Below are 23,308 nucleotides of genomic sequence, written 5' to 3' on the forward strand. Positions count from 1 at the left end.
TAAGTGGCTGGTTACACACCCTAAGCCCCCTCTTCTGTCCTCCTCTGCTACCCCCACTAGACTGTGAGAACAGGGTGGCTTCCTAGCCTTCTCCATTCCCAGGGCCTGGCAGAGCTTCTCAGTGTTCTAGTTGAATAAACAGACCAACGACCAAATACTCAACCAGCTGATCGAATCCCTTTGGTACAACATAAATTTATTCCTGAGTGGTGAGGACAAACAGCCAAATTGTATCTCCCTAAAAACCCCTCCTATACGCCAGGCCTGGCAGGAAGATAAAGCCATGATGGGGTGCCTCGTGCCCACACGTCACAGCCACAGCACTGAATGCAGCATGGGAAGCAGCTGGGCAAGCTCTAGATCTACTCATTCTGCTTTCCTGCACATGACTGATCCGCTGATGGTAGGTAATACACAGGTTAGCTATGCTCTGGTATGAAAGGATGAGATGAGCTGGGCCAGTGAGATGGCCTGTCTCAGAAATTTGATATGAATATAAGCAAAGAAACGGCCGGTTAGTTGCAGATACGTAGTGTGTACATAGAGGATTAGGAAGGCCAAACTGGCCGTATGTAAGCTTCAGTTACAAACTATAAATAAGCAGAGGAAGACGCTAGCTGGTACCCAGAGAGAAGCCAAGAGGAGGCTTTATAAGGCTAGGGATCAAGGACGGCCTCTCGGACAAGGGAAACAAAAGCACAAATAAACAAATGGAACTACATCAAACTAAAAAGCTTTTGCACAGCAAAGGAAACTATTAACAAAACAAAAAGGCAGCCTATAAATGGGAGAGGATATTTGTAAACCATATATATGATAAGGGGTTAATATCCCAAATATATAAATAACTCATACAAGTCAACATCAAAAAAAAATGACCCAATTACAAAATGGGCAGAGGACCTGAATAGAGTTGACATTTTCCAAAGGCATATAGATGGCCAACGTACACATGAAAAGATGCTCAACATCACTAATCATCAGGGAAATGTAAATCAAAACCACAATGAGATATCACCTCACACCTGTCAGAATGGCTATTATAAAGACCACAAATAAGTTTTGGCAAGGATGTGGAGAAAAGGGAAACTGTCATGCACTATTGGTGGGAATGTAAATTGGTGTAGCAGTCACTATGTAAAAGAGTATGAAGTTTCCTCAAAAAAATTAAAAATAGAACTACCATCCAAACCAGCAATTCCACTTCTGGTATTTTTCCAAAGAAAAGGAAAACACTAATCTGAAAACATATACGCATCCCTATGTTCACTGCAGCATTATTCACAATAGCCACAATATGGAAACAATTGAAATGTCCATCCATAGATGGACAGATAAAGAAGATGTGGTGTACACACACACACACACACACACACACACACACACACATGAATATTACTCAGCCATAAAAAAGAATGAAATCTTGCCATTTGCAACAATATAGATTATATTAAGTGAAATAATTCAAAGATAAATGCTGTATAATTTCACTTATATGTGGAATCTAAAAAACAAAAGAACAAACAAAACAGGAACAGACTACAGAGAACAAACAGGTGGTTGCCAGAAGGGAGGGGGAGGGGGGATAGTGGAAAAAAAAAGGTAACTATGTGAGGTGATGAATGCTAATTAGCTTAACTGTAGTGATCATTTCAAAATGTATATTTATATGAAATCATCACGTTGTACACCTTAAATATATACAACTTTTGTCAATTACACCTCAATAAAGCTGCAAAAAGAGTTTAAAAATTAAATTTTAAAAGGACAGTCTCTTGGGAGAGACGACATGCATGGTGGTTTCTGCAGGTGTGGGGTTACCTGGATGGATGGGAAGTGGGGGTATGGTGCAGCATTTACAGGAAGGGAGATTACGTGTGAAGGCACAAAAGGGATGTGTGTCTAAGAACCACTGGCTTCGTGACTGAGTAGAGAGCAAGGGAGGGGAAGAAGGTGTGTGTGAGGGGGACAGCAGGGCCAGATGGTGGAGGGAACTGTGTGCTACGGTGGCAAGTCTGGTCCCTGCAGGGAACGTTGAATACGCTCCAGGAAGACCTCACCTCTGGACACCTCCGTCTCACCGTGTCGCCCTCCCAAACCCACGGCTCCACCATCTCCCAGGACTAGGCCACCTCTAGACCCAACGCCAGATCACACTCTACTCACAAACTACTGACCCCTTTCATCTCACATCTATGCTGCAACCTCTTAGACACAAGGCTCCAGGCCTTCAATATTCTGGTCTAACTACCTTGCCCAGCTGGAGCTCACAGCTGACCATCTGAACTACATCTTACCAACACCCTAAACTCTCTTGCACTGCTGTCCTCACACCTGTCCAGAAAACCCACAATCCTCCATCAACCCCCCAGTCAGACTTCTCTCCTGTGGCGGGCTCCTAGCTGGGCCCCAGATCTATTCTCCTCTTCTTCCACAACACTAGAGTTTTAGTTGGTGACATGGCTGCCCAGCTAGACCCATTTCCCAGACTTCTTTGCAGCCGGGTGGGTGCCTAAGTTCCCACCAATGGAATGTGAGCAGAAGTGATGTGTACAACTTCCCTCTCTCTTACCTAAGAGGAAATTATTTGCTTTCCACTTCTGCTCCTACTGCCTTTCAGGAGCTGGAACACTGATATGTAGAGCCCAGCTCTGGCCATGCAGCCACAGTCTGTGGATGGTGGAACAAGATGGAAGGGCCCGAGGACCCTGAGCGGTCCTGAAAAATGAGGCACTCCACCCTCCTCCCTTTGCACTGTAACATGAGAGAGAAATAAACATTTATTATATTTAACCCACTCCTTGTTACAGCAGATTCTACTACTGTCAAATGTGTGGAGAAAAATGCCGTAACCCATCAGGGCAGTCCCGTCTCCAGGCCTCAGCTGAGGTCCACTTGCACTTGATCCTAATCAGCTCCCTTGCAAATTTCCCCTAGTCAAAGCTTCCAACTCTCATGTTTATCAGGCCCCCATCCAACCTCTCACTCTCAACAATCCTGTCTTATGGCACAACAAATGTGGAGACCACCAAGCAGGGTCTCCCACCATGTTCTACACACCACTGTGGTCCTCTCCCCTTAACTCAATGGTTGGTGTCCTTTTCTCTGTGCTCTGATTAGACTCCTTGGATTAAATTCACAGCTCCACTACATACTACCTGTGCAACCCACCTCAGCTTTCCTTTCCTCAACTGCAAAATGGAGGTGACAATACTACTTAACAGGATTGTGAGGACTAAATGAGATAATGCATGAAAAGCAACTAGCACAATGCCTGACACATAGTCAGCAATGGGCACCTGCCACTAACATCACTGAAACAAATGTGACCACATCACTACCTGATGGAGGCCTTCCACTGAATCTCTGTCACCTACAGAACATAGTCTAAACCTCTCAGTATGTTAGGCCCTTCGTGACACATCTGCCGTTTACCCCTGGCATGTTCTCTCTTGCTACTCTCTGCCTTGAACACTATGTTCTAATACCAAACTGCCCACAGATCTAAAAAACAAAACAAAAACCCATTCACTGATTAGACAGATATATATTAAAGTGCCCGCTTTTGGAGCATTAGTGACTACTCCAATAAATTAATTCCCCTTCCTGGAAAAAACCACCCACCTCCCTAAAAATCATCATGAGAAAAAGCCTATTTTTCATCCTGTGTCTGGGAAGTGATACTGAATTCAGTTTCCTAAAACAAAAATTAGGTTACCCTTCTTTCAGCTTTAAAATGCGATGCTATGCTAAGATGGTTATGGGGAAAAAAGCAATCTTTATATCTACTTTTAAATCTTATTGTTTAATGCACGTGAAATGTTGTATCCCATGGAAAGGGAAGGAGGTTCCTTTCAGAGGGACATTTGACACATGAGCCAGATGGTGAGGCTGGCAACAGGATGTTGAAGAGTAGGAAGACGGCCAAGGTGGCCAGCAAGGACAGTGGAGATGGGGGCAGGCCCTCAGGGCAGAGCCAGTCCCAGATTTTCACAAAGCGCGTAGCACCTGGCTGCAGTCTCCTGTCTCTTCCTCTTCCTGCCTTCCCAGAACAGGCAAGAAGGACCCTAGGGAGTACTTTCCACGAGACAAGAGTCTGCTTAGCTGACCAAGAATGCCTGTCAGGTCAAATAAAGCTGCCCTCCTTTCAGTCAGGTCACGTGTGGGTCTTTCTAAGGGGAAAAAAAGAGCAAAGGCCAGAGGGACGCTGCCTAGAGATCCCAACACAAAACTTAAACACAGGTTTATCAGGACATTGCACTTCCTGACGAAGAGATTACGGTCAAGTCAAACCCATTCTGGCCTGAGCGAGTCAGAGTTAGAGGAACTTCATTCAGAATATGAACTCTAGTACTTTTCTGGGGCCAGGGCCTATGACCAATTCCTCCTCAAGTCTACCAGAGTGTCCAGAATGTCCTGTTCTCTGAGTTATGGAGACAACATCTAGGTGTTCCTTAGATATATAGTAAGTAATGCTATCACCAAATAGTTCCAATTCAAAATTAACAAACCTTACATGAATGCAAAGAGTCTTTAAAAAGGCATATAAAATATAGTCCAGTAGATTCATGTGATATTTCATTAAATGAATAAACAAATGTTTAAGATCTTTTAATAAGAATATTTATGGAGACAGATAGCTAATCTCTAGCTTACTTCCAAAGGCCCTAGGTAGTCAGACCATGAAGCTAGAGGAAAGGCACCTGGTGGGAGATACCGCAGGCCAAACACCGAGAACAAAAATATCCCTGCAAGGCCAAATCTATAAAGTGGTGGCAGAATTATGGACTCGTGGAAAACAGTAGGGCCGAGGCCAAAGTACCAGCGATCAGGATGGAATAGTAGGGTTTTCTGGACATAGAGGCTAAAATGTTACCTAGTAATCCCTACCAGGATTTCTCCTCAAATAATGGCAGTACTTACCAACCTGAAAACTAGCTGACTGGGCACTCTCTACATTGGCAAAGACTTCATAACCACTGCACTTCCTCTCATACTGACAATACTCTGAAGCAGTGATATACTGCTAAAGGAGGCCAGATACCAGTCCCTTACCCCATTTCTGCACAGGGGCAGACATTGCTAGTTGCCCACCAACAGCCATCCCTATTTTCCTACCAATGGAAGCCAAATTTTGTTCAAGGTAAGAATGTGCTCAACTAAAAAGTTTCCTCAAATGTGCACAAACTGATGAATGAATAGTGTATATATATATATATATATATATATATATATATATATATCCATTACAATGGAAAATTTGGCAATAAAAAGGAATGAAACCCTGATACATGCTACAATATGAATGAACCTCAAAAATGTTACGCTAAGTGAAAGCAGCTAGACATAAAAAGTCACATATTGTATGATACCATTTACATGAAAGGTCTAGGATAGGCAAATCTAGAGAGACAGAAAATGGATTTGTGGTTGCCGAGGCCAGGGGTGGGGATGGAATTAGGAGTGACTGCTAATGGGCATGGGGTTGCTTTCTTTTTGTGTTGGTAAAAATGAATTCAATCGTGGTGATGATTGCACAACTCTATGAATATACTGAAAATCAGAGCTGTACACTTTAAATGGGTGACACGTGAATCAAATCTCAATAAAGCTGTTTAAAAAAATCCAACAAAACCAATTTCCCAAGATGCTGGACTGCTTGGGGTACCCATGTGCTACAGTTCTGTCCAGTAAGGTGTTGGTGGAAGTATACTATGAGAAAGTTGTCTCCTCAAAAAAGACTCAAGTAACTCGTGTCTTTTGCCTTTCATCTTTTTCTCATCTTCTTGCCTACTAAAAGTCTAGGCCCTGGGGGTCCCCTTAGAACAAAAACATGTTAAAGATGACAGGGCAGCAAAAATGGAGGTAGCGGGTAATGGATGATATCCTGGGATCACAGCACGAGCCCTGGTTTGTCTCTCTCTGGAATTGTTATGCGAGAGAAATAAACCTGTATTTCATTAAGTGATTATAGTGGTATTTCTATCACTTGCAGCCAAAGGCTATCCCTAATGATGCACGCCTATCTAACATCAGCCTGGGCTGATTCTTGGAGCCAAGAAGGAAAAGGAAAAAAAAAGTAGACTCAGAAAGACACAAAAAGTTGATTCCAAATGTAACATTCAGACACCATGGAGTCAGCGTCAATTTTTTTGTTTAAAGGGTAAATAGTTATTTTATTTTCAAACTATATATGTTTTTCCCAATTTTTGTATACCGCCAAGGGAGTGCTTACCCCTCTCTAAAAACAAATCGCTAAAAAATGCTTTAGTTTTAAAACACTGATGAACCAAATACGAGCAAATGCATATTATTATTATTATTGGAGGGCCTGGTTCTTTATTTCAAAAAGACATTTATCAATGTTCAGTATCAAAACAGTTACACTATTGGTTTTTCTTTCTCCCAGTCGGCCCCCAAAGAGACGACACCAAAGGAGAGTACATTTAAAGCCAATTTTGCTGAAGGATGCACACCTAACTGACCTCACCGAAACCTCACCAAAAAGGGGGGATCGGGTAGGGAAAGAAACTTTAAAAGACCAGCACACTGCCAGCCCCAAAGAAGCAAAGTTTCAAAATAATATAAAATTTAAAAACACTTGTACATAAGCTATTCAAGATTTCTCCAGCACTGACACAATGTACAATGAGATGGCACTTTTAGAGACAGCAGCTTCAGACCCAGAAAAGGGTGATGAGTTTCATATGGCTAAATCAGCGGTAAAACATAATTTTCTTTCCTTTCTTTCAAGGAGGCGGGAGAGCAAATAAGTGGTCACCTCAAAATAAGGGGCACATGATCCATTCTGTGGGTGGTGGGGAAAGGGGTAGAGCTGGGACAAGGATTTCGTCTCAGAGGTCTCACCATCTTAATTTCGTTTGGTCACTTCTGATGGAAAAAAAAAAAAAGTTGCCCCAAAATACTGTAAAGCTGAAAATCTGAACAGTGGTTTTTTTTTGTTTTTGTTTTGTTTTGGCTAACTCATTCTGCAATCACCTTTCTGGTTTGGCGGGGACTTTTTGCAGAGCAATGAGGCTTCCCAAAATGGAGTCCTTCTCTGGGCTGTTTGGCTCTCAGGAAGGCAGGCCCATACCTTTTTCCCTCCTCTATGGAGAGGGCGATATGTATTAAGCTGAAAAGTTACCTTCCAAAAGTGAGAAAGGGATTAGACTGCTGCTTCAGAACTATGGAAGTATCTGGAATGTTTTACAAATGGCTGCTACACCAACAACAAAAAAGATAATTACAAAATGCATACATCACAGCATGCTTTTGAAGACACTTAGCATTGTGCTCCGTTCCCTTAAACGTTGTTCCCAAAGGTGCTCAGCCTCTAGCCCAAATGGAATCTCTGGGGAGAGGCAGAGACAGTTTGGCGAAAAGGACACAGGGGTGGGGGTGGGAGACGTGGCAAAAGGAGAAAGCAGCTTTCCAGTTAAAGCTCAGCCCTCAGCTTAAAGGTCAGCTTCAGGCAGGCTGGCCTCAGCGGTCGGGGTCAGAGGGAGGGGCAGCGCAGGGCGGGACTAGGGCGCTCTACATCTCATCCAGGTCAAGCAGAGTCTGGTCCAGCATCCTTTGTGTACAGAGGTGCTCCTCTTTGGTGCATATCAGTTCATCTTCCAAATCACCGTCTTTTCCAGCTTGGTTACCGATCTCTCAGCACACTCAGCACGGGTCTCTGCCTCCTTGAGTTTATCAGTAAGAATCTTTCTCTCTTCCTCATATGTCTTCTTTTTGAGAGTACTTTTCTTCAGCAGCACTCAGACACTTCAGCTTCTGGTCCATCAGTCTGACCTGCTCATCCGTCTCTCAGCAACCGGACTCTGCCAGCTCAGCTCGCTCCTCTGTGACTTCCAAGTCTCCCTCAATAATCACCAACCTAAGAGCCACCTCTTCATACTCTTCTGCAATGTGCTTAGCTTCTTTGAGTTGGATTTCCTGGAGCTCCATTTTTATTTCCTCTTTTAAGCCTCGGTTTTCAGTAACCTTCATGTCTCTCTCGCTGTCATCAGCAGCTTTCTCGGCTTCCTCCAGCATTTTCAGGGCAGCGGCCAGGCGCTCTTGAGCGCAGTCCAGCTCTTCAACCAGCTGGACCCTATGGTTCAAGGAGGCCGCCTCAGCCTGTTCCCGGGCCGCCTTTCTCCTACACTTCCGCAGGGGGCGCTCAGACCTCTCCCCCGCGTCCCTGGCCTGCTTGCTGCAGAAGCGGGGTCTTGCGCTTCACCACCTCGGTGGTGGTGATCCCAGCCATGGTGCCGCCCGGCCCCTGCTCGCCTTCGGGTTCCTGCCTCCTCTGCCCGGAGCTGCGGTCGCTTCTCCGCCAATGGCATATTATTATTTGCTCAAAGAGGAATCCTTTAAACTATAATCGATTCCCCATTTTTTTTTTTTAAATACGTTTCTAACATCTGTTCTTTGAAGGGTTAGAAGACATCTCCCATTAAACCCTTTAGGCCTGGTCAGCCTTAATCCTTAAAGAACAGCACTCTGAGAGAGAAAACAAAGGCCCAGAGTTTCAGTTTACTTATATATAAAATGTATGTTCTCAGTACACTTATGCATGATGTTCATGTGTCCCAGAGGATTAAGTTCAATGTTATTCTGAACTATTAAGGGCATAAATGAACGTAGAAACAAAAATTATTAACAAGCAACTGTTTATGTTTTTCTTTTCTAGCCCCATAAATTATATCACCTCCTTTTTATCGTATGGGTGGGGGTGCAGGGCATGGGAGAGTAACACCTGGAAAAGAATCTTCCACTCAAGTCAATGAATTACTTCATTTGAGATGATTATTTCATGTACAACTCCAAATAAAGTTGACCTTATAGAAGTATGAAACAGAATTTGCAATCAGGCTAATTGTTTCTGCGACCAAAGAAAGAAGGGAAAATGAAGTATCAATGAAAAGGTGGCTGGGGGTGGGGCTGGGGGTTGCTTAAGCCAGCAATGGGGTGGGATATGGTCTTCCCTACCAATCTGTCTCCTTTTATTTCATGCTTTATTGGTTTATATTACATAAAACTTAAACTCTTTAAATTTGAATATAAATACCACATTATAATAGAACACAGTACTTTAAATGAGATGTTTTACAGAGTTACCATTTTTTTTAAAGCCTAACTGCTCTCATGTGCAAATTTAGGTGTTTTTACTTACCAATTCACTAAATATTCAGCCCTAAAATATGTCAAGCACTAAGTAGGCAGTGGAGATTCAACCTGAGTGAAACACAAGTTCCTATCCTCAAGAAATATAAACAGCCAAGTGGTAAAAATAAGCCCCCATCTTAGCTTTGCCAGAATGTAAACCCAGGGAACAAGGCTGAAAAGCAACTATGGCAGAGCCTGGAGGAGCGGGGTGAGGTGTCAGGGGAGTCTCTTGGGCACTGGGCAGTCTGGAGTAGAGTGTGGCACAGGCATAGGAAAGGACACATGAAATAGCACCACGCTCAGGCAGGAAAGTGGTAAGCTGGTGAAGCAGGAGGGGACACAGCAGAGATGAGTGGAGGCTGTGTACACCTAGGTGCTCTGAACTCCACTCTGCAGGCTCTGGTAAGGGGCTGAACGGTTCTGAGCAGGGACAGCTCAGTTTTAGGAAGCATTACTGGCAGAGGCTGGTTGGGTGGGATACAGACCAAGGCCAGTCCAGCAGTTTCAGGGCAAGAGGCCAAAAGATGATGATGGTAAGCAAGACCATGGCAGGTCTCAGGTCCTAAGGAAGCAACCTCAAAAAAGGCAGGTTTTCATATAATGGAAACGTTTAAAGTTCTGTGTACCACCTCTCTTCACCCTCGCATTTTCCCCCAATAAAAACATAACCTTTACCAAAACGAGAGGCTGGTGGCTAGAGCGGAGAGGCTTTCATGCTTGCAGATCAAATGACAAGAACGAAGAGTATTCCACACCCAAAGGGATTTTTCTCCCTCTGCTCGCTCATTCCCATCACCAGTGAAACATTTCCTGGAAAACAAACATGTCCCGTGCCTGCCCCCACAACCCCCCACCCCAATACTTCTTTGATCTCCTCTAGTTCTGTTCCATTTCCCTTCACAGCAAAACTTCAAGTAGGGTCTCTACTGTCCCACCTAGTATTTACACTTCCACTTGCTCCAATCCCTACTGCTTCTGTCAATAATTGCATAATGCCAAATCCCATACAGGCTTCTTCTTCCACTTTGAAATGCTTTCTTTCCTTTTTTCCTGTTTTTTTGTTGTTGCTTTTTCCAACTGTAGTGGTTTCTTCTCTTTTTCTGTTATTTATTCTTCCTTCACTAGATCATTAAAAGTTGGAGTTACCAGGACCCCGTCCCAAGACCTCCTCTCCATCTACACTGGCTCCCGAAGCAAGTTCATCCAATATCATGGCTTTAAATATGGTCTGTATGTTACACTCCTACATTTATATGTTCAATGAGACCTCCTCCCTGAGCTGCAGGTTCTCATCTATCTACTCAAAATCTCCACTTAGATGACCAATTGGCATCTCGAACATGGCTTACAACAAATTACTAATTCCCCCTGCTAAAGCAAAATCCTGTTCCTCCTAGTTTTTTTTTTTCCATCTCAGTATATAGTTTGGCCATACAGCCAGACTATATGTTCAAGCTCCAAACCAACTAGTTATTCCTGATCACTCTCTTTCCTTCTCCACCCCACCCTCCAACATCCAATGGATCCAGGTCCAATCTGCCCCTCCCAATCTCCTGCACTACTCTAATTAGTCCAAAACCACTATCTTTGCTCTCCTAAACTATGCAACAGTTTCTTATAGTCTCATTGCCTCCACCCTTGCCTCCCTACAGTCTAATCTTCACAAAAATGTTGGCATAATCTGTAAACTGCAAATCAGATCACGTCACTCCCTTATTTAAAAACTCCTTGACAGCCGCATAGCACAAGGAGATCAGCTCGGTGCTTTGTGTCCACCTAGAGGGGTGGGATAGGGAGGGTGGGAGGGAGACACAAGAGGGAGGAGATATGGGGATATATGTATATGTATAACTGATTCTAACACACCATTGTAACTAAGAAACTAACCATTGTAACTAAGAAACTAATACACCATTGTAAAGCAATTATACTCCAATAAAGATGTTAAAAAATAAAATTAAATTAAAAAAATTTTTAAAACTCCTTGAATGAAATCCCACTGTACTTAGAATATAAATGTGTCCCATGGCTTACAACCACCCCCAACCCTGCTCCAATGTCTGTTCCTACATCTCCCAGAGCTCTTCCCTAACTACATTCTAGCCACATTGGCCTCTGTTCTCTTCTTCCAGTGGCAGCAGCTGGAGGATGAACAGGAAGGGCTGACACTGGAGGCCAGCTCATTCCTGCTTTAATGCTTCTGCAATTATGTCCCTTCTGCCTGGATTTTCTCATAGGTGGCTTTTTGTTACTCAGATCTCAGCTCAAATGCCACCTGCTCAGAGAAGCCTGACTAAAGACATGTAAAGTTATTCTCTGATACCACTCTGTACTTTTTTTTTTATAGCACTTACCAAAATCTTACTTATGTTCATTATCTGCTTCTTCTAACCAGAATGTGAGACCTAGAAAGGGAGGAACATCATGTCTTGTTCCCTGCATACCTTGAAGGCCAGATATACAGTTGGCGCTCAATAAATACATAATGAATGAATAACCCAATCCTCCTTACTTCTATAAATAAAATTTTCTTACAATGGGGGTGTTACGAGAAAGGAGAGAATATAATAGAGCTCTTGGTCACTAGGGCCAGCTTATACCACATCAGTGCTTTGCTAATTTGCTTCTTTACTATAAAAATTACATTTTCTACAAAATCTATTCAGTAATATTCACAAACCACTGGAAAAAGCCCAGCCATGGAAATCTCGTAACTGCTCTTTTCACTGAAGTCAGTGACTCCAAGTAGTTCTGCAAGAAAAATCTATTTAAAGTCTTAAACCACCTCTAAAACAAATATACATACATAAAATAAAACAGCTTACAAACAGAGATATGGTTAAAGGCACCACACATCCAAGCAAACTGAGAGCACCTCTTACTACATGGTAATTTGGGACAGAAGTCAATGACAGCACTTTTTTCTTTGAACCGATCTTGTGCACAGAACTGTGATATATAAAAAATGCACTAACCTGAACATATTAAAAAAATGCACTGAATGTTGGAAGGGATGCTAGAGCGGAACCACTCACTTCATGTGCATAATAATACATAATAAACGCTATAAATAAATATTTGTTGACTGAATGCCTTCTAAGATTGCAGGTTGTCAACCAAAACTTCTCTAACTTACAAAGTTCAAAGAGCTTTGAAAAAGCTGGCCCCTTAGGGGGCTGAGTATTTCATAAAACCAAAGAACCAGTGTTAATAAATGGCATACAGAAAGATCACGCTCTTGGCCTGCTTGTGACAGAGCACGTATCATGTGAGCTATTTTCCCAGATGTGCTGCTGATTCATAAAGCTCCTTTAAGAACAGCAAAAGCCTCCAACTGCTACGCATTCTCTCCTATGTACCTGTGAGAATGGGAGCAGAGGCAGGCACATGCATGCCTAGCTATTTAAGAGGTCCATTCAACTCTGCCTTAGGCCAACTCTAGCCAAGTATAAATATATACATACCCTGAATTTAACGGCTCTGGAGAAAAGTTTCAGTGCTGTAATACTTCCTTGTAATAATAATCTCAACTTTTTATTAGAACCTGGAGGCTGAGCAGAGTCAGCTGCACTCGTGTTAGGGCTTGGGAGTCTGAGTGAGACACCCATGAAATGAAACAGGGCTATCTAGCTGTTGTGTGTTCAAAGACTTACCAGACACAACCAATCATTCATTATGAACAATATTTTCAATACTGTCATAATATAAAACAAATCCTTTAATTTCTCAGGTGTTTTTAAAAAACCATTTTATACTTAAGCCAGCCTTGAAGACAGGTACAAAATCTACCTGTTTACATTTTTTTACTCAAAACAACTCAAGCACCCATTCTGTGCATGGCACTATTCTAGGTGCAATAAAAGGAATTCCTAACCTTAGAAACAAGATTTCACTTTCTGGAATTGTGTTATCTCCTTTTCCAGAGAGTAAAAATAAATAAGATCGCCACTGTTCACTACTGACCTGTCCCAAACCCACTTCTGGCTCACAGAAATGCTAGGTTCTGCCAAAATTAAGATGTTTCAATGAACTCAGCTCCTACTTCCCCCAAAATAAGAAAGGAGAACTCCTTTTCATTAAAAAAATAAAGAACAATTCTCCATGGAAGGGCAGTTTCTAATAAGTATTTTTCTCTTTTTTTCCCCTCTAGCTTTTCTTTCAGTGTTCCTCCTCCAATATTGCCTTTTCCTGTACAAGGCAAACCGACATCTTTTTCTGTTTTTCTTTTCCTAAGAAAAAGTACTGCATCTTGAAGACAAACCATTCCCAAGACTAGTGATAAATATTAAAACAAACAAACAAAAAACTTTAAAGGTGAATCACCTACATTACCTTGATGAAGTAAAAAAAATAAAAAGCAGTTGCACTAAGGTAGCTATTCCAAATACCTGTGTTTAAACAATTTTAAAAACTGTTTATTTATTTTGTAAGAATGTACCCCTAGTCCAAAGTTAACTATGTTTAAAAAAATTTTTGGCCAAAAAATTTACAAAAACATTTTCAGTTCAACCTAATGAAAGTGATATCTAGAAAATATTTGACATCATTAAGTCTGCCTTAGATAGTTCCGATTCTAAAGCATTCCTAAGGCACGGTGCTCTGGAAGACAAATGTGCTTCTGCGGCGTTGCGTGGCGTATGCGGCATCCGTGACCGGCTGCAAGTGAGCCCTGGCAGGCTCCTTCCTCCTGACGCTGGCGGACTGTGAGAGGAGTCAGACGTAGGCCCCCAGGGCTGCATGGAACTCTGTGAGACACTGGACCAGCTGCTGGAACTTGGGCCTCTCCTCCGGATCTAAGGCCCAGCAACAAGCCATCACAGCAAATCTGCAGAGTGACAAGACCAGAAAATTTGGCTAGTGATGATATAGTACTCCTAACCTTTTGGTCAATATGATACCAGTTATGTTGTCTATCTAAATGTGGGCGTGGAGAGGACGATATATTAAAAAAATCAATCAATATTACTATCTGTTGGCAGAGCTAAAATGAATTATCTGGATGATATCTGTGGATTTCAATTCTGCAACATGTCAAAATATATCAGCAAATAGAGATTGTATATAACTACCTAAAACATAGTCAAAATAATAACCTGTGTTATCCTGTACAGTTGACTCTTAAGCAACACAGGGGTGAGGGGTGCCGACTCTCTGCATAAAAATCTGTGCATAACTTATAGTTTAGCCCTCCGTATCCCCAGTTCCCCCTCATCTGCATATTCAACCAACCATGGACCATGTAGTACTGTAGTATTTATCACTGAAAAAAATCCACACGTAAGTGAACCCACATTGTTCAAGGGTCAACTGTATTTGAGTTCTGAAAGAAAGAACTTGGAAGAAGAGGAACCTTTAACTAAACTGTAAGAATTCTGGATCTACAGTAAAATCTGTGCAAAAGCTGCCACCTTGCCACAGTATAAAAACCTTCAGGGGGGCTTCCCTGGTGGCGCAGTGGTTGAGAGTCCGCCTGCCAATGCAGGGGACACGGGTTTGTGCCCCGGTCCGGGAAGATCCCACATGCCGCGGAGCGGCTGGGCCCGTGAGCCATGGCCGCTGAGCCTGCGCGTCCGGAGCCTGTGCTCCGCAACGGGAGAGGCCACAACAGTGAGAGGCCCGCATACTGCAAAAAAAAAAAAAAAAAAAAACCTTCAGGGGATACTGGAACTGAGACTCAATCACCCCTGAACAGCCTCCTGCCCACTCCGATCCCATTATATGGGAAGACTAGCTATGTGATAAAAGCAGGAAACAGGAACTATCCCACTCACCAGACCAGAACATCTTCCTTATACGTATATCAGTTCACACCAGCTGGCAAGGCACAACAGCAATGAGAAAGGCTCTTTATAACTAAGGATGTCCTTAAGGCTCATCCTTAAGAAAGGCTTAAGGCTCCTGTGCAGGTCCTCACTCTACACAGGAAAACTGACAGTGTTCAGTGTTTTCTCACTATGTACATAAGTCTCTTGGATTAGATTAATCACTACAAATATGAGATGCAAAAAGTCCTAATGTCAAATGCTTTAAAAAGAATGAATGAGTCTGGCTGACTTTGTAGTTTCTCTACAGGAGTATAATTCAAGTCCAAAGAGGCATTATTCTCAAAAGGGAAGTCTCTGTACAAGTATGGACACCTGTTCTTTTTCTTTTATCCAAACGTCGTAAATGGAGTGAAATCCATGTCTTCAAGCTCAGAAAAAACTTACAGTTCATCAGGACAGTTGATCGGCTGGGCTATTCGGTAACCGTCTTTCAGGTACGCGGCCATCTCAAACGGGTCGATGTCCACATAGGGTGTTTGGCCCAGAGTCATGAGCTCCCACAGCGTCACTCCAAAGGCCCACTGAGAAGAAGAACGGCAACACCGTGAGGGGATATTTAAAACAGCTGTCAGAGTGCTGCTGCCTGTGGCGAGGAGGGGATATTTAAAACAGCTGTCAGAGTGCTGCTGCCTGTGGCCAGGTAGGGACCAAAAATAGCAGATTGATCAACTTTTTTTGTGTGTGTGGCATGTGGGATCTTAGGCGTGGCATGTGGGATCTTAGTTCCCTGACCAGGGATCGAACCTGCACCCCCTGCATTGGAAGTGTGGAGTCCTAACCACTGGACCACCAGGGAAGTCCCAGCAGATCTATTAACTCTTAATGAAAGCAAAATGTTATTTATAAAAAGAAGTCTACCATACCCAGTTAGATTCTCTTGTTGGACAGAAAGGAACATTTTAATGAATGCATTCTTTAATGTGAATATCATTATTATATATTCTAAGGTAATTAGAGCCATGGGAAAGAATTATTTTTACTGTTGATTACAAGCCCCACCACCCAAAACTGTTAATTATGTCTAAAATTTTCCTAATATGTAAATGTGTTAAATACCATAGCTGGTCAGCAGAGCTGAAAAGTGGAAAATGCAAATCATGTAAAATATAATGTCATGGATTTTTACTATGTTCAGATAATTTAAATTAACAGATGAAAGTATACTGGAAGAATATCTTCCAACCTTGCTTGGGTAAAACATGAGATTTATTTAAAATCAACATGTAAACTATTGGTAGGAGCAGAAATCATAAGCAGTGGCAACAGTGCTCAGTCATGGTCCAGCCAGGGCTCCTCAGTTTGCCTGTGGCTTCTGGACAGTGTGTGGACGGCAGGAGTATGTCTCCACAAAGCTGCTGCCATGAGGCAGGACAAGACTCAGACTGGGGGCTCCCACTGATCTGCTGCCACGCGTGGGCCTTGAGGTCAGGAGAGCTGAAGGTGGATGAGGAGGAAGATACCTGTGTACCATGCTATCATGTTTATGAATACCTTCAAGTTGTAGACATTTGGTTTTCATTTTTCTTTCTTTTTCTCTTTTAACTTTCACAACGAACCTATGAGAATCACTGGTAGCCCAATTTTACAGATGAGGAAACAGAGAAATAACCTGCCCCAAAAAACACTTTTTATAAGTGAAGGGGGGGAAAAAGGAAAGGGAAAAAGAGGAAAAAAACACAACAGGTCTGTTTATAAAATCTAAGCACAGTGCATCAAATTTTAAGTTATTTTGTTCAATAATAATGAAATACTATTCTAAAGTATACAGATTTTTTAAAGCCTTATATTTGTAAACAATAGTTTTATTTCTTATTATAATCTAGGCAAATAAGGAAACAGTGGAATGATATCTTAGAATATTTTTTAAAACTGTCAATGGAGAATTCTATACTAAGCCAAAATGTACTTGAAAAATGAAGACAAAATACAGTTTTTCAAACAAAAGCTGAGAGACTATGTCACTGGCAGACATACACTTCAAGACACGTTAGAGCAGTTCTTCATGTGGAAAGAAAAAACACCAATGGGAATTTGGATCTATACAAAAAATGAAGAGTGCTAAAAATATATGAACAACAACTAAGTATTTTTTCCTCATTTAAAAATTTCCTTAGGGCTTCCCTGGTGGCGCAGTGGTTGAGAATCTGCCTGCCAATGCAGGGGATGCGGGTTCGAGCCCTGGTGTGGGAAGATCCCACATGCCGCGGAACAACTAGGCCCGTGAGCCACAAGTACTGAGCCTGCGCGTCCGGAGCCTGTGCTCCGCAACAAGAGAGGCCACGATAGTGAGAGGCCCGCGCACCGCGATGAAGAGTGGCCCCCGCTCACCGCAACTGGAGAAAGCCCTCACACAGAAACAAAGACCCAACACAGCCAAAAATAAAATATAAATTAATTAATTAAAAAAAAATTTCCTTAATAGACTGTTTAAAGCAAAATCCCATGCACTGTGGGGTTTATAATATAAATGGAAGTAAAATGTATGCCCATAATAGCATAAAGGATGGAAGGGGATGAGTGGAAATACTGTATTGGAAGCTGCTTATATTAAACATGAAGTGGCATAATATTCGAAAGTAGAAGGTGTACACTGTAAGCCCTAGAACAGGTTTCCCAACTTCAGCACTAGTGACACTGTGGACTGGATGAGTCTCTGTTGTGAGAGGCTGTCTTGTGCATGGCAGGATGTTTAGTTCAGCAGCATCCCTGGCCTCCACCCACTGGATGCCCCAAGTTGTAATAACTGAAAATGTCTCCAGATATTGCCAAATGCCCCACACCCCCAGGAGGGAGGGTGCAAAACTGCCCCCAGTTGAGAAACCCTAAGCCAGACTGATGAAAGAAAATAAAAAGACACAAATAACCAATACGAGGAAGAAAAGAGGAAACATAATTACAGATCCTACAGACATCAAAAAATATTATAAGCAACTCAACTTTATGCCAATAAATTCAATAACTTAGATGAAATGAACAAATTCCTTGATATTTATGTTACCAAAATAGATACAAGAACAAACAGAAAATCTATACAGCCCAATATTTCTTAGAGAAATTGAATTCAAAATTTAAAATCTTCCCACAAAGAAAACTCTGCATCCAATTTCACTGGATGAATTCTATCAAACTTGAAAGAAAAAAATACAGTATTAGTTTCCTAATACAATGTTAGTTTCCTAGGGCTGCCATAACAAAGTACCACAAACTAGGTGACTGTTTAAACAACAGAATTTGCCTCACAGCTCTGGAGGCTAGAAGTCCAAAATCAGGGTGTTGGCAGGGCTACACTCACTCTGAAACCCACAGGGGAGAATCCTTCCTTGCCTAATCCTACCTTCTGGTGCTTTGCCAGCAATCCTTGGTGTTCCTTGGTTTGCAGCTGTAGTACTTCAATCTCTGCCTCTGTTTTCACACAACATTCTCCCCTTGCATGCCAGTGTCTCTTCTTATAATGATATCAGTCATACTGGATTACGGTCTACCTTAATTATGACTTCATCTTAACATTATATCTCTAATGACCCTGTTTCCAAAGGTCACATTCTGAGGTCTAGGGGTTAGAACTTCAACCTATCTTTTGGGGGAACACAATTCAAACCACAGTACAATCCTACACAAACTCTTTCAGAAAACAGGGGAGGATGGAACACTTCTCGACTCATTTTTAGGCCAGCATTATCCTAAATACCAAAACCAAAGCGTTTAGCTTTTTGGAACTTAATATCTTTTTTATTAATTGTTACCATTAAGGTAGAACAACGGCCATCCTTGAGGTCTGTGCTTTGGGAGGAGGGAAGAGACAGGGCTCAGATGCAGACGGATGTATATTTTTAAAATCTTCATAGGTTTAAGGGGAATCTTCTGTTCTGCTTAAAAATGGAAAAACGATTTCAAATTAATAAAAGTTAAAGGAAGGTGCCTGCTGACATACAGGTGTTTGTCTTTAAACTTTATATGAACTTTTAATAATGACAGTAATTAGTCATTGTAACGCTTAATTTTTAAAATAGTGTTCAGGGCTTCCCTGGTGGTGCAGAGGTTAAGAATCCGCCTGCCAATGCAGGGGACACGGGTTCGAGCCCTGGTCCAGGAAGATCCCACGTGACGCAGAGCAACTAAGCCTGTGCGCCACAACTACTGAGCCTGCGCTCTAGAGCCTGCGAGCCACAACTACTGAAGCCCGCCTGCCTAGAGCCCATTCTCCACAACAAGAGCAGACACTGCAATGAGGAGGCTGCGCACCTCAATAAAGAGTAGCCCCGCTGGCCGCAACTAGAGAAAGCCCGCGTGCAGCAACGAAGAATAAATAAAATCTTTATTTATTTATAAAGCACCAAAAAAATAAATTAATTAAATTAAAAATTTTTAAAAATAAATAAATAAAATAGTGTCCAATTGCCACAGGGAAGGTAGTTCACTACACAGATGGAACAGAGCCCAAAGAAGTGAAGCTAGTTGGAAGGGTGTTCCTACCCTTTATTTACAAGATAAGATGGGTCTGTTCCTATTCACTGATTGCGGTAGCAGCTTCGGGGAAGGAATAATCAATCCAAACTAGATTTTGGAGGAAGAAACAATAAGAACTGGTAAGACGTGGATACTGCCACTTGATGAGTAACCCCATCCACTGACAAGGGATGTTCTAACAACTTCTGACTGTAAGACTTTCATAGTAATGCTGGTGGTATCTGAGACCTGGAGTGTACACAGGGACCATAACAGTACAAAATATATAAGATGACTTAAAAAAAATACTTCTTTCACATTGTTGTATCCACATTACCACTAAGCACCCATCTAAGTTTCTTATGTTACATACTGCAGCACTAAGAAACACCAAAAAAAGAACAATAAACCCAAAGGGAAAGTTCCAGTTTCATTTCCTTACAAGCCAACAACCAAAAAAAGTGATTAATTACATGTTGGCTCACCAACCCTCTAAAAAAAATCAAGACCAAACAGCACAAGGATAATTTGTGGAAAACTTGCTCTCTAAAGTCTTCTGATAACTGAACCATTTAAAATTTAGACAGACTTATTCTATAATTTCCTCTTGTTTGACGTCTTTGAAAAGAGGGCAATGAGAAGGTCAGCCTGTTTTTTCCAGAGTTTTATAAAACTTTTATAAAAGGCTCTTGCTACATCCATTTAAAGAACATGTAGAGAATAACAGTGTTCTTCTATTCATCTTATTTCTCTTCTCCCAACTTGTGTTATTTTACAGCTTCTTAATATATAGGATACAAAATTTTTTCTTCACTAACAACATATACAGATGTGACTTGTCAAAAAGTATATAATACTCGGGACTACCCTGGTGGTGCAGTGGTTAAGAATCCACCTGCCAATGCAGGGGACACGGGTTCGATCCCTGGTCTGGGAAGATCCCACATGCTGCGGAGCAGCTAAGCCTGTGTACAACTACTGAGCCTGTGCTCTAGAGCCTGCATGCCACAACTACTGAGCCTGTGCACCTAGAGCCCCCCTGCTCTGCAGCAAGAGAAGCCACCACAATGAGAAGCCCGCACACCACAACCAAGAGTAGTCCCCCACTCGCCACAACTACAGAAAGCCCGTGCATGGCAATGAAAGACTCAACGCAGCCAAAAATAAATGAATGAAAAATTTATTTATTTTTTAAAAAGTATATAGATCAGAGTGATGTGAGGTGAGAACTCCACCAACCCTAAAAGGTCTCTCCCCTAGAATCTCCAGAAAGGAACATAGCCCCGCTAGTACCTTGGATTTAGCCCAGGAAAAGTCCAAGCTACAGAAAGCCATGTGGATGAAAGTCTCTTGGTGCTCCAGCCAGGAGTCAGGGCTCTGCCTCTGAGGTAGGAGAGCCAACTTCAGGACACTGGTCAACAAGAGACCTCCCAGCTCCACATAATATCAAACGGTGAAAATCTCCCACAGATCTCCATCTTAACACCAGCACCCAGCTTCACTCAACGACCAGCAAGCCACAGTGCTGGACAACCTATGCCAAACAACTAGCAAAACAGGAACACAACCCCACCCATTAGCAGAGAGGCTGCCTAAAATCATAATAAGGCCACAGACACCCCAAAACACACCACCAGACGTGAACCTGCCCACTACAGAGACACGATCCAGCCTCATCCACCACAACACAGGCACTAGTCCCCTACACCAGGAAGCCTACACAACACACTGAACCAACCTTAGCCACTGGAGACAGACATCAAAAACAGCAGGAACTACGAACCTGCAGTCTGCAAAAAGGAGACCCCAAACACAGTAAGATAAGCAAAATGAGAAGACAGAAAAACACACAGCAGATAAAGGAGCAAGATAAAAATGTACCAGACCTAACAAATGAAGAGGAAATAGGCAGTCTACCTGAAAAAGAATTCAGAATAATGATAGTAAGGATGATCCGAAATCTTGGAAATAGAATGGACAAAATGCAAGAAACAGTTAACAAGGACCTAGAAGAAATAAAGATGAAACAAGCAACAATGAACAACACAATAAATGAAATTAAAAGTACTCTAGATGGGATCAATAGCAGAATAACTGAGGCAGAAGAACGGATAAGTGATCTGGAAGATAAAATAGTGGAAATAACTACTGCAAAGCAGAATAAAGAAAAAAGAATGAAAAGAACTGAGGACAGTCTCAGAGACCTCTGGGACAACATTAAACGCACCAACATTCGAATTATAGGGGTTCCAGAAGAAGAAGAGAAAAAGAAAGGGACTGAGAAAATATTTGAAGAGATTATAGTTGAAAACTTCCCTAATATGGGAAAGGAAATAGTTAATCAAGTCCAGGAAGCACAGAGAGTCCCATACAAGATAAATACAAGGAGAAATACACCAAGACACATATTAATCAAACTGTCAAAAATTAAATACAAAGAAAGCATATTAAAAGCAGCAAGGGAAAAACAATGAATAACACACAAGGGAATCCCCATAAGGTTAACAGCTGATCTCTCAGCAGAAACCCTACAATCCAGAAGGGAGTGACAGGACATAGTGAAAGTCATGAAGGAGAAAAACCTGCAGCCAAGACTACTCTACCCAGCAAGGATCTCATTCAGATTTGATGGAGAAGTTAAAACCTTTACAGACAAGCAAAAGCTGAGAGAGTTCAGCACCACCAAACCAGCTTTACAACAAATGCTAAAGGAACTTCTCTAGACAAGAAACACGAGAGAAGGAAAAGACCTATAATAACGAACCCAAAACAATTTAGAAAATGGGAATAGGAACATACATATCGATAATTACCTTAAATGCAAATGGACTAAATGCTCCCACCAAAAGACACAGATTGGCTGAATGGATACAAAAACAAGACCCTTATATATGCTGTCTACAAGAGACCCACTTCAGACCTAGAGACATATACAGACTGAAAGTAAGGGGATGGAAAAAGATATTCCATGCAAATGGAAACCAAAAGAAAGCTGGAGTAGCAATTCTCGTATCAGACAAAATAGACTTTAAAATAAGGACTATTAAAAGAGACAAAGAAGGACACTACATAATGATCAAGGGATCGATCCAAGAAGAAGATATAACAACTGTAAATATTTATGCACCCAACCTAGGAGCACCTCAATACATAAGGCAAATACTAACAGCCATAAAAGGGGAAATCGACAATAACACATTCATAGTAGGGGACTTAAACACCCCACTTTCACCCATGGACAGATCATCCAAAATGAAAATAAATAAGGAAACACAAGCTTTAAATGATACATTAAAAAAGATGGACTTAATTGATATTTATAGGACACTCCATCCAAAAACAACAGAATACACATTTTTCTCAAGTGTTCATGGAACATTCTCCAGGATAGATCATATCTTGGGTCACATATCAAGCCTTGGTAAATTTAAGAAAATTGAAATTGTATCAAGTATCTTTTCTGACCACAACACCATGAGACTAGATATCAATTACAGGAAAAGATCTGTAAAAAATACAAATACATGGAAGCTAAACAATACACTACTTAATAATGAAGTGATCACTGAAGAAATCAAAGAGGAAATAAAAAAATACCTAGAAACAAATGACAATGGAGACACAATGACCCAAAACCTATGGGATGCAGCAAAAGCAGTTCTAAGGGGGAAGTTTATAGCAATACAAGCCCACCTTAAGAAGCAGGAAACATCTCGAATAAACAAGCTAACCTTGCACCTAAAGCAATTAGAGAAAGAAGAACAAAAAACCCCAAAGTTAGCAGAAGGAAAGAAATCATAAAAATCAGATCAGAAATAAATGAAAAAGAAATGAAGGAAACAATAGCAAAGATCAATAAAACTAAAAGCTGGTTCTTTGAG

At 41.7% G+C, this 23,308-nt stretch overlaps 1 protein-coding gene and 1 pseudogene across 2 annotated transcripts in view; both read right to left on the reverse strand.

Moving 5' to 3' along the window:
• Nucleotides 1-7,499: 7,499 nt before the first annotated feature.
• LOC132424250 (tropomyosin alpha-3 chain pseudogene) lies at nucleotides 7,500-8,254 on the reverse strand (annotated as a pseudogene).
• Nucleotides 8,255-13,686: 5,432 nt separating this feature from the next.
• RYK (receptor like tyrosine kinase) overlaps nucleotides 13,687-23,308 on the reverse strand; it is a 100,145-nt gene continuing 90,523 nt past the window's right edge. For both annotated transcript variants that reach the window (XM_060011294.1, XM_060011293.1), the window contains exons 14-15: nucleotides 15,366-15,502; nucleotides 13,687-13,981 (exon numbers count right to left, since the gene is read on the reverse strand). In XM_060011294.1, the coding sequence (XP_059867277.1) occupies nucleotides 13,870-13,981; nucleotides 15,366-15,502 (249 nt within the window). In that variant the 3' untranslated portion in view covers nucleotides 13,687-13,869. The remainder of the gene's footprint in view (nucleotides 13,982-15,365; nucleotides 15,503-23,308) is intronic.

The sequence above is a fragment of the Delphinus delphis genome, chromosome 4 (genome assembly GCF_949987515.2).
Source record: "Delphinus delphis chromosome 4, mDelDel1.2, whole genome shotgun sequence".
NCBI classification, from domain to species: Eukaryota; Metazoa; Chordata; class Mammalia; order Artiodactyla; family Delphinidae; genus Delphinus; species Delphinus delphis.